General features: G+C 44.6%; 1 protein-coding gene across 13 annotated transcripts in view; it reads left to right on the top strand.

Moving 5' to 3' along the window:
- TANC1 (tetratricopeptide repeat, ankyrin repeat and coiled-coil containing 1) overlaps positions 1-19,796 on the top strand; it is a 239,983-nt gene that overhangs the window by 203,909 nt on the left and 16,278 nt on the right. For all 13 annotated transcript variants that reach the window (XM_078451240.2, XM_078451248.2, XM_078451245.2 and 10 more), the window contains 3 exons: positions 1,070-1,306; positions 3,165-3,350; positions 6,616-6,694. In XM_078451240.2, the coding sequence (XP_078307366.2) occupies positions 1,070-1,306; positions 3,165-3,350; positions 6,616-6,694 (502 nt within the window). The remainder of the gene's footprint in view (positions 1-1,069; positions 1,307-3,164; positions 3,351-6,615; positions 6,695-19,796) is intronic.

The raw sequence follows: 19,796 nt of genomic DNA, 5'->3' as shown, positions 1-19,796 counted from the left end.
GCCTCACTCCAGACCCGCTGAATCAGAAATCTGAAAGTGGAGCTGGAGAATGTGCATTTTAAGGTTCTTTTTTCAGGGTGTTTAAAATTTTTAATTTTGGTTTTAAAAAAAAAACATAAAATTGACCATCTTAACTATTTAAAAAAATTTCTTAACATTTATTTATTTATTTTTGAGAGAGATAGAGTGCGAGTAGGGGAGGGGCAAAGAGACAGAGACACAGAATCTGAAGCAGGCTCCAGGCTCTAAGCTGTCAGCACAGAGCCCAATGCGCGGGAGCTCGAACTCACGGACCATGAGATCATGACCTGAGCCAAAGTTGGATGCTTAACCGACTAAGCCAACCAGCCACCTATCATCTTAACTATTTTTAAGTGCGGAATTCAGTAGCGTTAAATATATTCACATTATTGTGCAATAGCTCTCCAGAACTTTTTCCTCTCATAAAAGTAAAACACTACCCTCGTTAAAGAAAACCTTTTCACCTCCCCTCATCCTCTGGTAACCACGATTCCGCTCGTCTCTCTGAATTTCACTTCTCTATGTACCTCATGTAAGGGGTATCTTACATTTGTCTTTTTGTGACTGGCTTTTTTAATTTAGCTTAATGTCCTCAAGGCTCATCCATGTTGCAGCATGTGACAGGATTTCCTCCCTTTTAAAGGCTGGATAATACTCCATTGTATATGTGCATACCGCTTCTGCTTCTCTATTCATGGGTCGAGAGACATTTTAGTTTGTTTCCATCTTTTGGGTATTGTGAATAGTGCTGCAGTGAACATGGGGGTGCAGGTATCTCTTCGAGATCCTGATTTCATTTCCATTGGATATATTCCCAGAAATGGGATTGCTAGATCTTGAAGAACCTCCACACTGTTTTCCAAGCAGCTGCCCTTTTAGTTTTCCACTATGAAGAATGTGCATTTTCAGTGCATTCGCAGATAGTACTGTTGCACACTCTAGTTTTGGAACTCCTGGATTAGAATGAGGATACTGCCCTTCTCCCCAAATGCTGTTGTGACTGACGTTTATGTGAGAATTCATCTTGTTGGGGGATATTATTCAACAGGTCAGCCGTCTCCTGATTTTGGGAGGGGCCAACGTGAACTACAGAACAGAAGTGTTAAATAATGCCCCAATCCTGTGCGTCCAGTCTCACCTTGGCCATGAGGAAGTGGTCACTCTGCTCCTGGAATTTGGCGCCTGCCTGGAGGGAATGTCAGAGAACGGCATGACCGCCCTCTGCTATGCTGCAGCTGCTGGCCATATGAAGCTGGTCTGTCTGCTGGCCAAGAAGGGGGCGAGGGTAAGCTGGTAGCATTCCCCAGTGGGGAGAGGGGGAGGATGTCTTCATAGCCTTGTCAGAATTGTCATCAGCTGGGCCAGCCTCCCTTTTGTCTCTGCTTTGTCGAATTGCAACTAATAGAAATTGCCACCTAAACAGAAAGAGTGAGCTGCCTGCTTCGGTCAGGGCGTGATGGTGCCTGATGTTGGTGGTCAGGTGTGCGGCCTTGGAGAGGAGGCGTCATGTGTTTTGCTCATAAGCTCTTAACTCTCCTTAATACTACCCATGGGGAGGCAGGACACCAAGGAGACCCTAGGCCAATAGCAGCATGAGTAGAGGTCATCCTTTCAAAAGCCTGGAAATGATGACCTAGAACTCCATCAATCACAGATTTTAACAGAGCACTAGATTGGTTTAAAAGACCCTATCCTATTTCATTTCATGTCTTTTTTTTTTTTTTTTAACAATAAAATGAGTTCCATGGGTCTTAGAAGCCATGTACTTGAGCATATGGCTGCAGGAGCTGGACAGCCCACAATCCTCATTTCTCCACCTGCCAGCTAGGATGCTGGGCACACTGTCCAGTCTGTGCCTCAGGCTTCTCATCTGTAAAATGATTATGACAACAGTATCTACCACAGGGCTGTTGTCTGAGCATTAAATAAATGTAACTATATTATTAAACAAGTTACTCTAGGACCATTAATGTTGAGAGATTAAATGAGAACAGTGCCAAGCTCACAGTAAACTCTCTTTAGGTTTGCTATAAGCATTTCTTTGGGAGAGAGGGGATGTGCTTTTTATAAAAATAGAAATAAATCGCTGGTATTTGTCTTTATAGTTAATTAGGATATTTAAATTTCAACAGGAAGACATTAATTAGGTTTATAGAAACTATGAGAGCCTTTTAATTTTTCCCTCAAAAATACAATATTTGGGGTAAAGGGACTTCAGCTCATGGAAGAAGGGGAATGTTGCAATTAAGCCTTCCCGGCGGGTGCATTAGTGCACATCTCCATGCCTTCATTTCTACATCTAAATGGTGGCTTAGCTTTCTGTGGAGGCTAGCAGGCCCCCTCCCATCACCGCTAAAAGCTCTGTAGGAGGAGGCTGGGTGTCATGCAGGTGTCTCCTGCAAAGCTTCTGGGTGAGGGTGCAGAGTATCACCAGAATTTGCAAGTGAGGTGAGGGTGGACCCTGAGCTCCTCTTCCAGTCCAGTATTCCTGGGGTTAGACAGGGAATGACCCATTGTTGCTGCTTGGACCTTTAGAGGTAAGCAGCCCTTAGACACTAACTTTGTGGCCAGCTGGCCTTCCTGGCTTTGAGGCCCCACTTTACATGCTGACATGTCCTAGGTCACCTGACTGTGCATGGCCTCCTTCCCCAGTTAGAAGGCCTTCAGAGTCCCTTCCTGCCCTTTCTTGGTTATAGCTAGATTTTCCAGATCCCTGCCTTTTGCTGGCTCCCCTATTTCAATGACTAAAGAACTGCTTTATTCTCCCCAAATCCTAGCTTGTCACAGCAGATTTAGAGTGTTCTACTCACCAGCAGCGTTGGGAAGCACAGAGCTTTGGCTGAGGCTTTGGTCTGTGTCCCCACACATGTTTCCCAGAGAACTTGGAGCTTTAAGTCCTTTGCTAAAGAGACAGGAATTGAGGGTGCCTTGTGTTTGCTGGATCTACAAAGGGTTCCCTTGGCCTTAGGGCTCATTCACTACAAGGAAGTAATTCAGATGGATATTTGGTGCACTAGAGAAAGTTGCATTGGAATGTGAACACCCCACCCCCACCCCCCACCAAGCATCTGCAGTGATACTGGATTTGTTGCGCACTTCATTTGGGATGTGATACTAAACCATGACCTTCTCTTGCCCTCCAGGTGGACCACTTGGATAAGAAAGGCCAGTGCGCACTGGTGCACAGCGCACTGAGGGGCCATGGTGACATTCTCCGGTACCTGCTGACCTGTGAGTGGTCAGCAGGCCCTCCCCAGCCAGGTGCACTGAGGAAGAGCCAAGCCCTGCAGCAGGCGCTGACAGCAGCCGCCAGCATGGGCCACAGCTCGGTGAGTTGGCGCTGAGAGGACACTCCTGGGAAGTTGGAAGCCACAGCCCAATATGTGTTGGGTGCTTTGTCTTTAAAAAAATTTTTTTTATGTTTATTTATTTTTGAGATAGAGTGCGTGCACGCGCGCGCGCACACACACACGCGCACACACACACGCTCACGCACGCACGAGCGGGGGAGGGGCAGAGAGAGACGGAACCACAGAATCTGAAGCAGGCTCCAAGCTCTGAGCTGTCAGCACAGACCCCGACACAGGTCTCGAACTCATGAACCACGAGATCATGACCTGAGCCGAAGTCCCACGTTTAACCTGCTGAGCCACCCAGGTGCCCCTCAGGTGCTTTTTTTTAGTTATCTTAGTTGCTAGCCCATGATGCACTTAAGGAATGAAAGAAAAGGAGGATTTCAAGAAATGGAAGTTGGTTTGACCACGTGTCTAGGTCTTCTGTTGACATCCCACCCTTTGTGTGAGATAATTCGGTGTCCAGGGTCTTGGTGCGCATGTGGACTCCTGCAGTTGGTGGGGGGGAGGGCGGGCTCTCTCTTGGCAGTATCCCAGTTTCTCCTCTGTTCCACGTTTACCCTCCAGCTCAGCTGTCTTGCACTTTTTTCTCTTTGATTCATTCTTTTGTCCTTGTGATCTTTTAAAAATAATCATGTGGAATACTAATGCTAAAATTGTTCTTGAGTATTTGAAGGATTTTTAAAAATAGGACTTCAAAGTTCTGGTAGCATGTAAGAATGCTTGTCATTCACAGTTCCTGTGCTGAAGGAAAGCTTCTTGCAGTAGCTAAATAGAGCACATATTTTTGGTAGATGTCAGTATTTCTCAGTTTGAGGATTTTTTTTTAAGTTTCTTTTTTTTAAAGTTTATTTATTTTGAGAGAGAGCGAACGAGGGAGGGGCACAGAGAGAGGGAGAGAAAGAATCCCAAGCAGTGCTGATAGCACAGAGCCCCACACCAGGTTCTGTCTCATGAACCCGGATCTTCTGATCGGAGCTGACATCAAGAGACAGAAGCTTAACCGACTGAGCCACCCAGGCGTCCCCTTAGTTTGAGGATTTAATTGTAATCTCCTGACCCATGTGTCTGAGGATTTAATAACATTTTTACCTGTTCTCTTCCACCTGTTTCTTACTCTGTATTATCTTCAAGCAATTAGAGTTGCCAGTATTTGGTAAGATTGGAACCCACAATAATTTATAGTGAATTTGGGTACAGAGCCAGCTGGCTGACTTTTTGGCATTTAAAACACAAGGGCAGACACGGACACACACACACACACACACACACACACACACACACGTGCATGTATACATACATACTGAAAGCTGGCTTAAATTTGGCATTTAAAACATTAAAAGTACACATATACAATATTTAAGCCAATACAATATACTGCAACAAGTTAATTGCAGAAACATAAGAGAATGCAGCTGTCTTCTCTTAAGACAGGCATAAAAGAGATTTATAAAAATAGGAAACAATGCCAGCCAACCTCCCTATATGTTTTAGTTTTGGAAAAAATAGTAATTTCACTTAAAAAAATACATATTTCATAACAGTATGTTAAATGTTACTGTGTAATAGGTTTATTGTTTCTTTAAAAAAGAACTATAAATGTGTTTTTTAAATACTCATATACAGAGAGCATGTTAAATACACAAATAAGCAAATGGAGATGTTTTTCCTTTTTTAAAGTGCTCCCTAAATCTGCATGGGAACGCAAAGTGTGAAAAATCATCACAGGGAGGACAGTGAATGCCACATTCATATGTGACCTTTTTCTCAACTCCTGTTAAACTCAACCTGTTTCAAAGCTGGCTGGGAGGAATGCTGTGCCAAAGCAGCCTCAGCAGGGCCAGTAACTGTCTCCTAGAAAAGGGCAGGGCTTGTTCACCAGAAGCCTTGAAGGGTGTATGCATTTGCTAATGCTGTTATAACAAGTGACCACAAACTCCAGTGGCTCAAACAACATTCATCTATTTTCTTACAGTTCTGGAGGCCAGAAGGCTAAAATTAACATGTCCAAAAGCCAGTGTTCCTTCTGGAAGCTCTATAGGAAAATGTTTCCTTGTTTTTTTTAGAGCTTCTAGAAGCCTTGTATTCCTTAGCTCATGGCCCTTCCTCTATGTTCAGAGTGCGTCACCTTAAAAATTTTTTTTCACATTTATTTATTTTCGAGAGAGACACACAGAGTGTGAGTGGAGGAGGGGCAGAGAGAGAGGGAGACACAGAATCCGAAGCAGGCTCCAGGCTCGGCTGTCAGTACAGAGTCCGGCGTGGGGCTCGAACCCACAAACTGTGAGATCATGACCTGAGCTAAAGTCAGACACTTAACCGACTGAGCCACCTAGACGCCCCTCAAAGTGCGTCACTTTAACCTATGCTTCTGTCATTCCATCTCTTCCTCTGACCTTGATTCCTCTTGTCCCTCGTTTGAAGACAGTTGTGATTATGTCAGGTGTATATGAGATGAACACATGGGTAATTCAGGATAATCATCTCATTTCAAGATTCATAATCACACCTGCAGATTCCCTCTTGTCCTATAAGGTAACATTCACAGCTTTTGGGGATGACGATGTGATCATACTTGGGGCTATTATGCAGTCTACCCATAGGGTATGGATTGGGAGACTGGGAAATGGCTTCATTATGCTCTCCTGTTGCTGCTGTTGCATAGGGTGGATGCTGGCTCCGGGCTCACATAGTGTTCTTTCCCCACGAGCCAGCACTCTTGCCTCCATACTTGTGATCTCAAGCTCTTTTTGATGGGGAAGAAGGGAAAAGAACTAGGGAAAAGAAGAATGATGCTGTCAGTAGAAAAATCTTCTGGACAATACTATTTATTTTATTTTATTGAAAAGGTATATATTGCTTTGTTTTGCATCTTTGTGAAAAAACGGATTCACCATCTTCCTGCGATTTATGCAGAAACTGCACTTTGTATGATCTCCCGTGTCCTTTGTTGATTAGGCTGGCATATTTGGGTCATGTTGGAATTCATTAGAATTCTGAGTACCTAGTAATCCTGAACAATGTTGCTGAAATTCACTGAGGTTTTTTTATTCTTCTCAAAGTGAAAATGTGAATAGCATATGAATTATGCTTGAAAACAGTTTTCATTATATTTTGTCTCCTTGTGTAGCATGAGATAATTATGGTTAAAAAAACAACACACTTTCTCCTTTGATGCATGGGATATAATAAGCACATATGGCTGTGAGAACTCATTAAATCACCTCGCCACTTCTGACAGGTGGTCCAGTGCTTGCTGGGACTGGAGAAGGAACATGAGGTAGACGTCAATGGCACCGACACGCTGTGGGGAGAAACAGGTAATTATGGTTCCACTGCTTGTAGTCTGGGCCAGCTTTCTTGATGTTTTAGCCCCCATTTTGGCCTAAGTTATCTTAAGAATTACTTGAGATACATGTTAGTCCTATTCTTATTTTATCACAAGGCATTTGAAGTTTAGAGCTTTTAAAACTTCCCAAATATGGTAAAACTTTTTTTGAAGCAAATCAGAATAGTTTTGAATTTGACTATTAGTTCTTGCACTTCTGATGAATCTCTGTTAGAAGTACCTAAATAAGATGGTAGTTTCCGCTTTGTGGAGTCTTCTGTATCCTCCCTGACGTGGTCTTCCTATGAACAATGCACTATGAGCAGGACAGGAGCCTCACATTCAGATGAGTCAAAGTTGCTCAGCAAGGAAGGCTGCAGCCTGCCTTATAGAATGAGAGCAGGACTCCAGCCTTGCGGGGCCTCTCTCAACTCCTGAATACAAGCTGCCAGGTCGCTTTTCGCTGGCGTGGTTATATGTATTTAACTGAAGTGTGGGAGGGGAGCCCCAGGTGAGTGCATCATAATGAAGATCTGAGTTGGTTATTTGTCAGATTAACACAGCTAACGCTGCTTTGAAATTTTCCATTTGACCGAATTGGTATTCAAAATATAAGACTTTAAGTTATGAGTTGTTGTTTAATAGATGTAACCAAGAGTGCTAAATGCATTTCTGGGCTGTGTCGTGTGTGTGTGTGTGTGTGTGTGTGTGTGTGTGTGTGCGCGCGCGCACGCGCACGCCTAGTGTACAGGCATACCTCGGAGACATTGCAGGTTTGGCTCCAGACCACCACAATAAAGCAAATATCACAATAAAGCATGTCAAATGAGTTTTTTGGTTTCCGAGTCCATAAAATGTTATATTCACACTAGACTGTAGTCTGCTAAGTGTGTAGTAGCATTATGTCGTAAAAAAAATGTACAGACCTTAATTTAAAAATATTTTTTGAGGGGCGCCTGGCTGGCTCCATCGGTTTAGCATCCAACTTCAGCTTAGGTCATGATCTCCTGGTTTGTGGGTTCGAGCCCCGTGTCAGGCTGTGTGCTGACAGCTCGGAGCCTGGAGCCTGCTTCAGACTCTGTGTTTTCCTCTCTCTCTGCCCTTCCCCCACTCATACTCTGTTTCTTTCTCTCAAAAATCAACATTAAAAAAAATTTTTTTAATACTTTATGCAAAAAAAAAACCTGTCCTCTAAGGTTTTAGGGAGTCATAATCATTGATCCCAGGTCACCATAACAAATATAATCATGAAAAAGTTGAAATATTGCAAGAATTACCAAAACATGACACAGAGACACAAGTTAAGCAACTGCTATGAAAACAAACCTTTCTCACCTCAGGGTTGCCACAGACTTTCAATTTGTAAAAAAACACAGTATATGAGAAGTACAATAAAATGAGTACAATAAAACAAGGATGGCTGCGTATGACTTCTGTTTCTGCCTGCATAGAATTATTTCCAAATGCTTCTCAATTATTCCTAACAAGCCAAATGGTAGTGTGTCGAGTTTATCAGGTAACTCATACTCAGAGTTCCCCAGCAGGAAGTACAGGCCTGCACTTCAGAGCCTCCTGGTGCCCTCTCTCTGAGGCTGCTGCCGTGTGCATGGTTTATAAAGCTAGTTTGTGGTACGTCGGGAGGGGGTGGCCTGCACCATGGTTCCAAGGAGAGGGCAGGACCCCAAATGGGGTTCAATTATGCTTGGGCTCAACGTGCATAGATTTAAATATTAATAAATTTATTTATATATATATATTTATATACATATTATTTATATATATATATAAAATAATTTAAAATTAAATACTCTTGATTCCACAGAGTCTTTCCTCCACCCATTTAAATAGCACAGGTTGCTTTGTAATTTGGCAAAAGAAAAGTGTCCATCCACTTCCATATTGTGTTGTGGGTAACAGACCAGGTCAGTGCATGACCCTGCTTTGTGCTGAGCCAGAACGTCTGAATCCCTGCCCTTCAATTGCCTGGTTAAATAACTTTGGACGAGTTACTTTGCCTCCTTGTCAAATGAGGTAAATAGTACCCGCTTTCTAGGATTGAGGCAAAGACTAAAGGAGATAAGGCAGTCTTGCCCAAATGAATGTACCCAGTGATAAGACACCCCCCAGCCTGACATGATTCACTTGCATCTAGAAATTCTGGTTCCTTAGTTCTGGGATGAGACTGGGACTCTTTTTTCTTGTTTTCTCAAACAAGTGTTTGAGGTGACATGGCTTCAGGGCAAGAAGAGAACGTCTGTAGAACGTTGTCTAAAGGGCCTGACTTGGGGATGGGACACGTGAGAAGTACCCATGATGGCGATGTGGCACTCACTTAGGAGAAACGGAATCTGTGATCTTTAACGTTGACTTTTTTTTTTTTTCCTGAGAAGGGCTGCCTTTGAGGGTGCTGTGTGAACATTGTTTTGTCTCTGATGACCAGTCCTGAATTTCAGTATTCTCCCCGCTCTGCTCTCCCCCGTGGGACTCTGAGGGGAGACCCCTAAGAGAAACAACAGCTCTCCCATCAGCCTTGATGAGAAGATGAGTAATGTTTCAGCCAGTGTCTTCCAAAGGCTGGTGCCCCGCGCTCAGATCACTCTGCAGCCTGAGAAGCAGCTCACGCTCTTCCTCGGGCATTAGGGGAAATTTCATCAGCCAAAAGTTTGAGAGACTTTTTAAAACTAAATTTAAACCAAAGAAAAAGCTAAGCACTGTTTCTCAGGCTCAGGGGGACCCTGTGACTGTATGTAGACTGTGTGTCAATAAAACCAGTCTTGCCTTTGCTCCATTTTTCTCCTTGGTATCTTTCTCCTGTGTTCCTTCAAAAATGACCATTAATGTCTCCTACCCCAGGTCCTCCCAATTCCAGGTCTGTGCTTGTCAAAAGAATACTTTGGAATCTCGCAGAGGATATTTTAGATGAGGGCACATCTGCACGTGTCCAGATTAGGTGGTCTGTGTTTGGGATTGGCCACGAAGTGTCTACAGTACCTGACCCCGAATGCCTTCTGGAACAGAAGGCCCTGGTAACGATAGCATGAGTGTGTGGGTCCACTCCTGTTCCTTGTTCTTACCAAGCAGCAACCAGGCAGGTCCCCAGACTGTGTGGACTGCCCCACTGTGTGCACTGTTTCTCTTTGCTGGGACCCTCGGAAGTAAAAGCAGTTATTTTGCTTCCTGGTTTTGTTTGGTCCTATTCCTGGGTGTGGTCAGTGGTGTTCTGTGTCTAAAGCACCAAGTGTGAAGCTTGTCTGTCTCCAGCCACAGCCCAGGGGCAGGATCCTGTGAGTGAGCCTGTTAGGGGTGTGGGAAGATGACAGAAAAACTGGAAGCATCGTATGAATAAAGTGGTTCAGTATTTCTCTTTGAACCCTTGTAGAAGCTTATACAGGTCTGTTGAGTATACATTTAGTTTGAACAGCTTGGCTTTAAAATACCAGCTGATGGGGTAACCAGGGAGGGTCTCCTTGGTCTGTTTTTGGCTCCCCTTCCCATTCTATTTCTGTGCACTGACACCCCCCTGTTTGCAGATGCAGCTACCTGTCCTTCTCTCACAGCCAGTTCTAGAAGTGGGAGGGCTAAATCTGTACACAAAATCCTTCCCCACTTTTCTGCCAGAAGAGACCCTTGTGCTCCCTGTGTATCTCCTTTATATTGCAAAAATGTCATTTTTATGCCTTTTGCTGACTAGAAGTTGCATGTCACTGGTGACAGGTGATGACAGCTGACAGCCAGAGAGGAGGGAACACAGGGAACAACAGACCCATAGAGACCCCTGGTCACTCAGGCCAGTCCCTGTGGGGTTGGTGGGAGTAGGGACAGTCCTATGCCTTCTGTACCCTGAGCATCTCCCTGCTGATGACCTAGAGTCCTCAAATGTCATCACAGAAGAGGATGGTTCCTATCTTAGCATTATTATTTTTTTTAATGTTTATTTTTGAGAGCGAGAGAGTGGGGGGGGGGCAGAAAGAGGGAGACAGAGGATCCAAAGCTGTCTCCACACTAACAGCAGAGAGCCCGAGGTGGGGCTTGAACCCACAAACCGTGAGGTCATGACCTGAGCCAAAGTCTGACACTTAACGGGACAAGACACCCAGGTGCCCGTGGTTTCTATCTTGAGTTTTAAGAGACAAGAAAGTATAACAGATTTTAAAGATGCTCATCTAAAATAATAACAATATTTAATTTGGAGGTTTATTGTAGTAAACCCACAGTTTTTAGAAAACTTAAAGGATATCTCTACTGGTTTTAGAGAATAGAGAGCTTAACTTATGTAGGTCTCCCTTTCACCAGCATCTGGGGCCATTTGCTTTTCCTGTCTGGTTGCTATTTATAGGGTCCAGCCCTTGGAAAACCTGCTGTGTAGTCTGGTAGCTTCTTAGCACTTCCCCTCCGGTGGAAGAAGTGGTAGGACTTGTCAGAAAGCACCAAGCCACCGAGGAGGGGGCTGCTGACGCGTGAGGCCACCCACAGCTCTGCCCTCCAGGCTGTGGAGCCCCTTTGCTCCATGACATTCCCAGGCGTGGCCAGGCCATCTCAGGGCCCTGCTTCCAGGGCGGCCTGGAAGATGACAAGAACCCATCAGATGCTTGTGTTAATCTCTGTTTCAGGCATTCCTCAGCCATGACAAGTAATCGCTCCCACGAAGTCCCGGCCTAAGTTACTGTTTCCATATCCATGTTTGTTGTGGATTAGCCCAAACTGAAATGATCAGAGATGCCTAACTGGTGACCTCATGCTGTTGCAAATTGTCAGAGGAACTGTGTTTCCAAGCTGCAGGCAACTCTCAAGTCTGTGAGCCTACTGTCTGTGTTTCTGGTCGGAATTTCTTATTCTTTATAGGGAGATAGAGGCTCTTCTATGTTAGCATTTGCCATTTTATGTGCAGATGTGCCTGTCTGGTAAGCAGGGCCTTCCCCAGCCGTGACTCTTTTGGGTCACTTTACAGTTGACCATTTATAAATTTGATTATTGATGTTGGTTTGGTCAGAGGTGGGTTTTCCCAAATGGTAGGCTTTAGGAGAGCAGAAATTTTTCTGTCTCTTGTGGTTACCTGTGTGAACAGCAACTATTTAATCTAGTATTGTCTAACCAAACCTCCTGTGATGTTGGAAATGTACTCTGTGCCCTGAAACCTGGTAGCCACTAGATACTGGCCTTTTGGGTGCTTGTCACATGGGTGTTGGCTGAGTGAACAAGTGGGTTTAAAGAAAACAAAACCAGGGGTGCCTGAGCGGCTCAGTCCATTAAGCATCTAACTTTGGCTCAGGTCATGATGCTATGGTTTGTGGGTTCAAGCCCCGCATCAGGCTCTGTGCCAACAGCCAGAGCCTGGAGCCTACTTTGGATTCTCTCTGCCCCTCCCCCACTCACACTCTGTCTCTCTCTCTCTTTCTCTCTGTCTCTTTCTCAAAAAAAAAAAAAAAAATTAAAAAAAAATTTTAAAAAACATACAGTCTTCGGGCAAGTAACATTAACCTTGCAGAATAATTTGGGAGAAATTTTGTTGTTGGGGTGGGGAGGGGTAAGGAGCCTGGTGGCTCATAAGGCACTAATCTTCTGGTTTCCTTGTGTCTGTCATAGCAGAGACCGTGTCCTGCTGGATTCCAGGCTGGCTTAGAAACTCTTGTCTGAGTCACTGGTGCCGCAGGTGTGCTGAGGGTGTAGTTGGGTGCTGGATCGCACCTTTGGGGACATAGCTGTTAACAACCAGACGTGGTGTGGGCATGGCTGATAGCACAGAGTGGCCTGTGCCAGCCCATGCTTAATGTCCCCCTCCCTGCACTGCCAGCCCAACTGCTCACCCTAGATGTGCTGTGTCCTCATACTGTTATTCCCTGGGAAGTCCTTCTTACTGCTCGCTGGCTGGTCTGTCAGCAGGCCTGGGGCCCTGGGCTTCATGCCCAGACAGGATGCTGTCATGCCCATGGGCTGACTGCTCCCAGGGCTCCCCTGCCCTAATTTCTGCAAGGGGATGATGCTCTGTCAGGGGGAGTGAGAAGTCTGGCTAAAATACCTCCTCTAAAGTGTCTTTTATGTTGCTCATGCTATTGCAGTTGGCAAAATACTTTAGTTGGCTAGTTAGTACTTCCTAAAGAAGTTTAGTCATTGTAAATACCATGGTTTTTTAATGTCAAAGTTATTTAAAACCCCTTAGTTTCCTCTCTAAGAAGAGCAGAATCTACTTCACTGTAAATTGAGTAGATTATTCAGCTCCATGGCCCTCCCTTTTCCTAGCAGGTGGGGGCAGTTTAGTTCTACATGTGTATTAATCAAAGTTCACTATTTTCTTAATTCTGGACAGAATTCTGGGTAGGACCTCGCTGCCTCTGGACCTTGAATCTGAGGCCTGGCCCTGTCAGCTGGGGTGCAGCATTTCCAGGCCCATCTTGGAGGAGGGTGGTGCTCACACTAATTTCCTTACTGGACCATGCAGCCGGGGTAATGAGTCGTATTGCATCCTTGATGTTGCCCTCTTGTCTCCATGGAACTGCTTTAATTTCCCACTCTGTGGTTCTGCCCACCCTCCCGGAGGTGGGGTGTCCTTCAGCTCTGAATTGCAGGTGGACCCAGGCCATGGACGGCTGAGCCTATCACACTCAAGGCTGCCACAGAATATGGTGCATGCACCCCAGGAAACAGGATGACTTATTGTTGGTTGAAAAATGACCCTTTGGTCAGATTTTACTTTGCTTTTTTAGAGAGAGGAGGGCTATCACATGGTAACAATTTAAAGCAAATTTAATACTTACTCCAGTAAGTATTGACTTTGGCATTCAGACTACATTCTGAGATGTATGGGCATCTCAGAACAGATTTTCAGATGAGAGACTGGAAGAAAAAGCATTTGTCCATTGCTTTTGGGGGCATGTGGAGAACTTTTATGTTAAGGAATTTGCTAAACGTATCCTGCTGAGGAAAGCAAAGTGACTTATTATTGTATCCTAGGATATTCAATTTTTGGAGATCCTCTGTATCTCACCAGTGCTGTTGTTGGAAAATCCTTGTCAAGGCATCCCTTCTTCTACTGGTGTTTAAGAAAGTATCTAAGATGAGTAGAAATCCAGGTTTTGCCAATCCAAACAAAAGTAGTTCTTGATTGTCTTTGACCTCAAAACATGACAGAGGGGTAATCCAGGACCCTAGAGGATGTGAGGGAGGGGATAACTCAGGATGAGGATGGTAATACAGGATCCTGGAGGATATGGGAGAGGGGGTAGCTCAGGACCTGGAAGGGAAGGGGAAGGGGTGCAGAAGGGGTGGGGTAACCTAGGACCCTGTAAGGGGAAGAACAAAGTGGGGGAATGTAGGGAGGAGGGGCTAACCCAGGCTCTGCAAGAAGGGAGATGGACGTGAGGGTCACCCTCAAGTAGAGACAGATTTGGGGGTAAGAACTAAGGGGGCTGGGTTTGTCTGCACCCTGTCTTTTTACTGTTCTGGCAGACCGCTGAGGTTTGCACCACCCATCCCCACCTCGCCCCGGCGTAGGTGTGCTATGGAGAGCCATTCCTCTCTGCTGACAAGACAGCAGAGATCAGCTGACTTGTGTGTGCCTGCCCTGCAGGACAGGTTGGCGTGGGGCGGGGGCAAGAAGTGGGGCAAGTTGAAAACCCACAGAGTGCATCTCGCTGCAAATGAACCGGTAACCTGGCCACTTACCTACTGGAACTCTGTTCATGGTGCTTTTGCTGTGCATAGAGTCCATCCTTCTTGTGTTAATTCCCTACTGTTCCTTAAAAGACAACAGATGCCTTTGGCATTAAAAACTTGTACTCATCTACATATAAGTAGCTTAGAGCACCTTTACCTACAAACACTGTTGCTTGTTATTTCAGTCACTCCTGGAAGAACTATGTATGGTTCATCTGCACTTCCTCAGAAAAATCATAATTGTTTCTTTCAAATTCTTATTGAAGTGTTTGGATCCTTCCTTCCTTCCATCCTCTGGGCTGAATGTGAACTTGCATAGAGTGTATCTGTGGAAATACCCTCTTTAACCCTGACCCCTTGCATGGAGTCCTGCACGTAACTGTCCTCCTTCGGGCATGCTCAGCCCTTTAAGGAGAGAAGGAAGAACCACACATTACATATGCTTTAAATAACGTGGTGTGTAAGAGGGTCTATCAAAAATGTGAGCATTCTCATCACACTTTAGAAATGACAGCTGTGAAAAGCTGTGTTCTGATTTTTTTTTAGGACAAAGTCTGTATGAAATGTGATTTATGTTGTCCGTGTTTTAGGAAATTGTTCCTAAATTGAATTTGTTATTTATAGTACATATTATTCCTCAAAGGATTTGCAGAGACTTATTTGAAATAATACATAAAAGAATAGGGAAAAAATAATGTCAGAAATAGGACACAAGAATTTGCACAGATATTCCTGCTCCTGTGTCCTAAATGTTCATTAGATTGAGCTGTTTTGGTCTTAGGATACCATGTGACCAGAGTTGGAAGGGAACATAATCATTGTAGATTATTCTTATTGTCTGTGGGAGAAGGCTTAACAGTTCTTCAGGAGAAGAAAAGTGTTTTCTGGTACTCTTATCTAAAACAACATTCATAGTCTGATTAGTTGGACACATATATATTTTTTAAGAGAGTGTGCATGCACGAGTGTGTGGTGTGGTGGGAGGGGCAAGGAGGGGTGGAGAGAGAGGGAAAGAGTATCTATCCCAAGCAGGCTCCATGCACAGCACAGAGCCCAGTGCAGGGTTTGATCCCACAACGCCGGGATCATGAGCTGAGCCCAAATCAAGAGTCAGACACTTAACCAACTGGGCCACCCTGGTGCCCCTAGTTGGATATTTTTCAGGGGAACATCCCAGAGGCAACAACATAGGAGTTAGGATCTCCAACTTCAATCCTACCTCTGCCTCCCACTAACTGTGTGACCTTAGGCAAGTTGATTAACTTCTCTGGGCCTTATTTTCCTCATCTATAAAACCAGGATGAGCAATACTTACCTCATAAAAGTTAGTTGTATATTAAATGAATTTGTGAACTTAAAGGGCCATGAAGTGTCAGTGTAGAAAGCATTTTATAGGTATCATGATATAATATTAAAATATGTTAGGATTTTCCTGTTTTGATTGAGAGCATGAATCCAGGTTCATTCATTCAGCTGTTTGGATTTAATTCCTGAATGATATTGATTGGCTGTGGGTTCGGGGAAAATCATGTAACTCTTGTGACTCAATTCCTTCACCTCAATAAAATGGACAGTCACTGAATTCAAAGGATTCTTATCAAGATTAAATAAAAATTCACCCATAGTATTTTAGCCAGAGCTTGGCAGTTGTTAAGTGTTCAACAGATGCAGTATGCTGCTAGGGTTGTGATAAATTAGTATTAATTATTGAATGTTACTTAGTTATACTATACATTTGGTCTGGATAGATTATTGAAATGGATGTTTAAGTGATAGAACCTTAGTTTGCAGTTACTTTACAGAAACGAAGGACAACAATGACTTTTGGTTACATGCGAAGTCCTGTTTAGTGGCAATTATAAATTTTATTTCTGTAATGAATTCCTTGGCAATTTGAGGTTCATGTTTCGTCTTTAATTAGTCTTTAATTATCACACAGAGATTGATAGCATGTTTTTACAGAACTTTTCACACGTCAGGAATGTCCTGGTTCCTTAGATTTGGCCCCTGCCTTGTTTTAATCTCCATAGGTAGGTCATTGGGAGCTGGCGTGATGTGATGGGGAGTCACCGTTTCATGTGATGCTCGGTTGTTGCCGGTTGCTTGGTAACATCCATCCTTTCCTCCATCCCCCAGGTCCTCCTGGGGGACTTCTGCCAAATGGAGAACACTAAGGCAGGGTCAGACCTAGGACGGTGTTCCCAGCCATTACTTGGGAGACTCTCTGAGCATCTGGGTGGTGCTGGCTTCCCGTTCATAAGGTCACGGAGCCCACCCAGCGGGGCTTTGTTCAGGGCTGGGAGTGCTAGAGACTTTTGAGGGGTTCATCCCTCAATGCAGTGATATTTTTTAGTAAGTAATAGAGTAAGAGTAAAGAGTAATCTCTAAGAGATCTCAGTAAGAGTAAAGAGTAATCACTCTTTATTGTGTTTCATTTTACTCTTTATGTTGTTGAGAATTACATTAAGTAACTGCCTGGTCCCTGTGGAGATGAAGAATTTATAGCTGTAGGAAGTTGTTTTTCTGTCTAAGGGAAGCCTTCCCATCCCCTGAACAAAGGAAGCAAATGCCTAACAGAGCAAGGCTGTGGGGTTTGGCTTTTATAAATCTTAGCCCTACTCCTAGCAGGTGGATAAGGGGGTGTTGCCTGCCTTTTGTTTGGGGTTTAGTGCTACTTTCATTCAGGCAGAGAACTTTGGGGCTAGCCTGTCAGACGCCCTCAGGGTGGCCGCCCAGCCCAGCCCATACTCAGAAGAAAACAAAGCCAAACACAGCAGGGGTCAACTTCCTCCATAACAACTTCTAAACCAGTCAGTTTTTGGAAATCAAGGGAGAGAGGCTGCCATTCCCAAAGAATTTTTTTTTTTTAAGTCATAAAATTCCTGATTACATTTGACCTCTTAGATAAAATAGCTGAGAATTTTCCAGCATTTCATGCACACTCTTTACTTTTGTTCTCCTCCTTTGCAGTTGGGTGGGGTTTGTCCAGAGAGCCTTCAGCTGAGGTTCAAACATCACTGCCTGTGGCACATCTAATGGTTTCCATCTTGATTGCAACTAGATGACATTTATGAGAATCCTGCTGCTTATTATAAATGTTGGCACTTTGGGTTTTTTTTTTTCCCCGCTCACTTTTCTGACAGACAGGAAAAGTCAATATATTAGGAAATAAATTGCACCAGTAAACATAAATATATAAGCAAAGCAGAGCCACTCTGCCCATGTCCCTCTGTCAGCCATCTGGGCCAGCATGACTGCCCCTTCGCAGGTGCAGACGGTCGGGCTCACGTGTTCCGCTCCGGCCTCGGAGGGTGGCATGGCAATGTGTAAGGAGTGTCTGAAAAGGCCGATGTCTGGAAGTGGGAGCCGCCACTGTGTGCACTGACCTGTCACCCTTCTCTCAAGGTCTCTAAATTAGGGACAGAAACATCTGAGGAGGGGAATAATGATCCATTGTTAAAACCCTCAAGCCAGCCATCCTGTGCCTGTGTATTTGAGTGACAGATCTGCCATAAAATGTTATAAACAGCCCTGTTTGTGGAATGACTGCGTTCCTGGCAAGTTGACAATTGAGTGTTTGTAAATCAGACCTTTGCCCAGAGAACTTGAATATGTAAAAGATTCCTGGAAATGATCCATTTTACAAAGAACCAGATCTAACTGATGTTTTCAGGAAGCTCGTAATATTGGGTGTCAAACTGGGTCTTCTTAAAAGGAATGTCTGCTGTGACAAATCTCCTGTTCTGAAGACAGGACAGTATTGCTTAGGTACAATTATTCAGAATCTTCCAAAAACGATCTATGCTTTCATGGGAATTTAATTAGAAAAGTGCCATCTTGTTAAGGAATTTGCAAGTAAAAGAAATTGTGTCCAATTTGAGTCATAAAAAGTGCCATGTGTTCACTCACATTGATTTTAGAGTCTCCATTTCGTGCCAGGTCTTTTCGCACCTTCGTCTCCGAATTTCTTTGGCCGGAAGACAGGCATTTCCCCACTGCCAGAGCCTCACCCGCTCCTCCTGTCTCCCCCCACCCCTCTTTTCTTCTGGCCACACAGAGTGCACTGACCCTCATTAGAGTCTGGTGGTCAGCTCAGAGGTCAGCCTTTTCAGCAGAATAGTTGGAATTCCTGAGCAGAGTCTTGCCTGATTTTGTTTGTTTCAGCATGTGGTTGACTGTTCTTCAGTCTTGCTTGTTTCTCAATCTGGTGTCCTTAAATCTGTGGCTGCTGGAACTTGAGGTGCCCTCTAGCCTCAGGGGTTTTGAGTGATGAGGCCAAAAGTATTCATAGGAGTAAAAAAGGGAAACACAGGTCCTATTGACCTACATCACTTGAAAAGGAGAGCGCCTCATTAGGACTTGATGTGCACAGCGTGGGCGGTGTTAGGCCAGAGCAGACTGTGTGACGCTCTTTCAGCCTGTGCATATAGGTGCTTTATCTCAAAAGGAAGTTAATCACCAAATGCACAGCAGGTCTGGCTGTAAAGGAAGAGAAGGGAATCCAGCTCTGTCGCCAGGCCTGGGGTGGCGCTCTCATCCGCTCATCAGCTGCTCCAACTTCTGGCTTCTCTGGCGCCTCCATAAAACACACGGCCCTATTTTTAGTGCTGGGCTGTCATTTCTGATGTGCTGCTGTTGCAAAAATTCAGTAGCAGCTGCACCAGACATCCGGATTTAAAGGCCCCATTTACAATACAGATGAAACTTGTTTACTAAATAGAAGATAATGGAATGTTAGTGAGGCCCTGCTGCTTCAGGACCTCATCAAACAGAAGTGCCTTGAGTTTGTTCCTTCCCAGGCTGTCCTGCATATCTGCTGGCCATGACCCTGCCTGCAGGGTGTGTGTGGATTTATTCATTCATTCGTTCCTTCGTTCATTCTTTCCTTGCAGTGGTCAGCTGTGACCAGAGGAGGGGAGAGGAGGAGATCCCTAATTGGAGGAGGCTTACAGAGGTCAGCAGGTCCAAGAGGTGTCTCACTGCCCAGAACTTCCATCTCTTGAGCTGCTCATTGGTCGTGTTCCGATCCATCCAGATAACACTCTTAAAAAGTGCCCCAAAGCTTGTGTTATTTAGGAATCATTAACGTTAACACCATGGCGGGAACGGACTATCTTGGGCATGCCTGGGACAGCTGGGGCCAGGGCCTGCTAGTTTAGACTCTATAGTATAGACAGGATCCCCTTGGCCACTGGTTTTCAGATACTCTGGGTATGGGAACACTCACCTCCACCCCAGGGCATCAGTATATAAAACTGATACAAATACTGTTCTCTTTATGGTGTTTGTTTACAAATTCCGTACGAGTTAAGATGTATGGTCAGTGGCAGTGAGCCTCTTAGGGTAACCCGGGTAAGAATGGCACCTGCAGTCGAGACCCTCGTCTCTGTCTTGAGAAAATCAGCAGTGCAGATGGCAGCTGCTAACTGTGGCCCTTCTTAGAG

Source organism: Panthera onca, chromosome C1 (assembly GCF_046562875.1).
Source record: "Panthera onca isolate mPanOnc1 chromosome C1, mPanOnc1 haplotype 2, whole genome shotgun sequence".
NCBI classification, from domain to species: domain Eukaryota; kingdom Metazoa; phylum Chordata; class Mammalia; order Carnivora; family Felidae; genus Panthera; species Panthera onca.
Note: the sequence above shows the minus strand (reverse complement) of the source record. Positions and strands in the feature narration are given on the sequence as shown.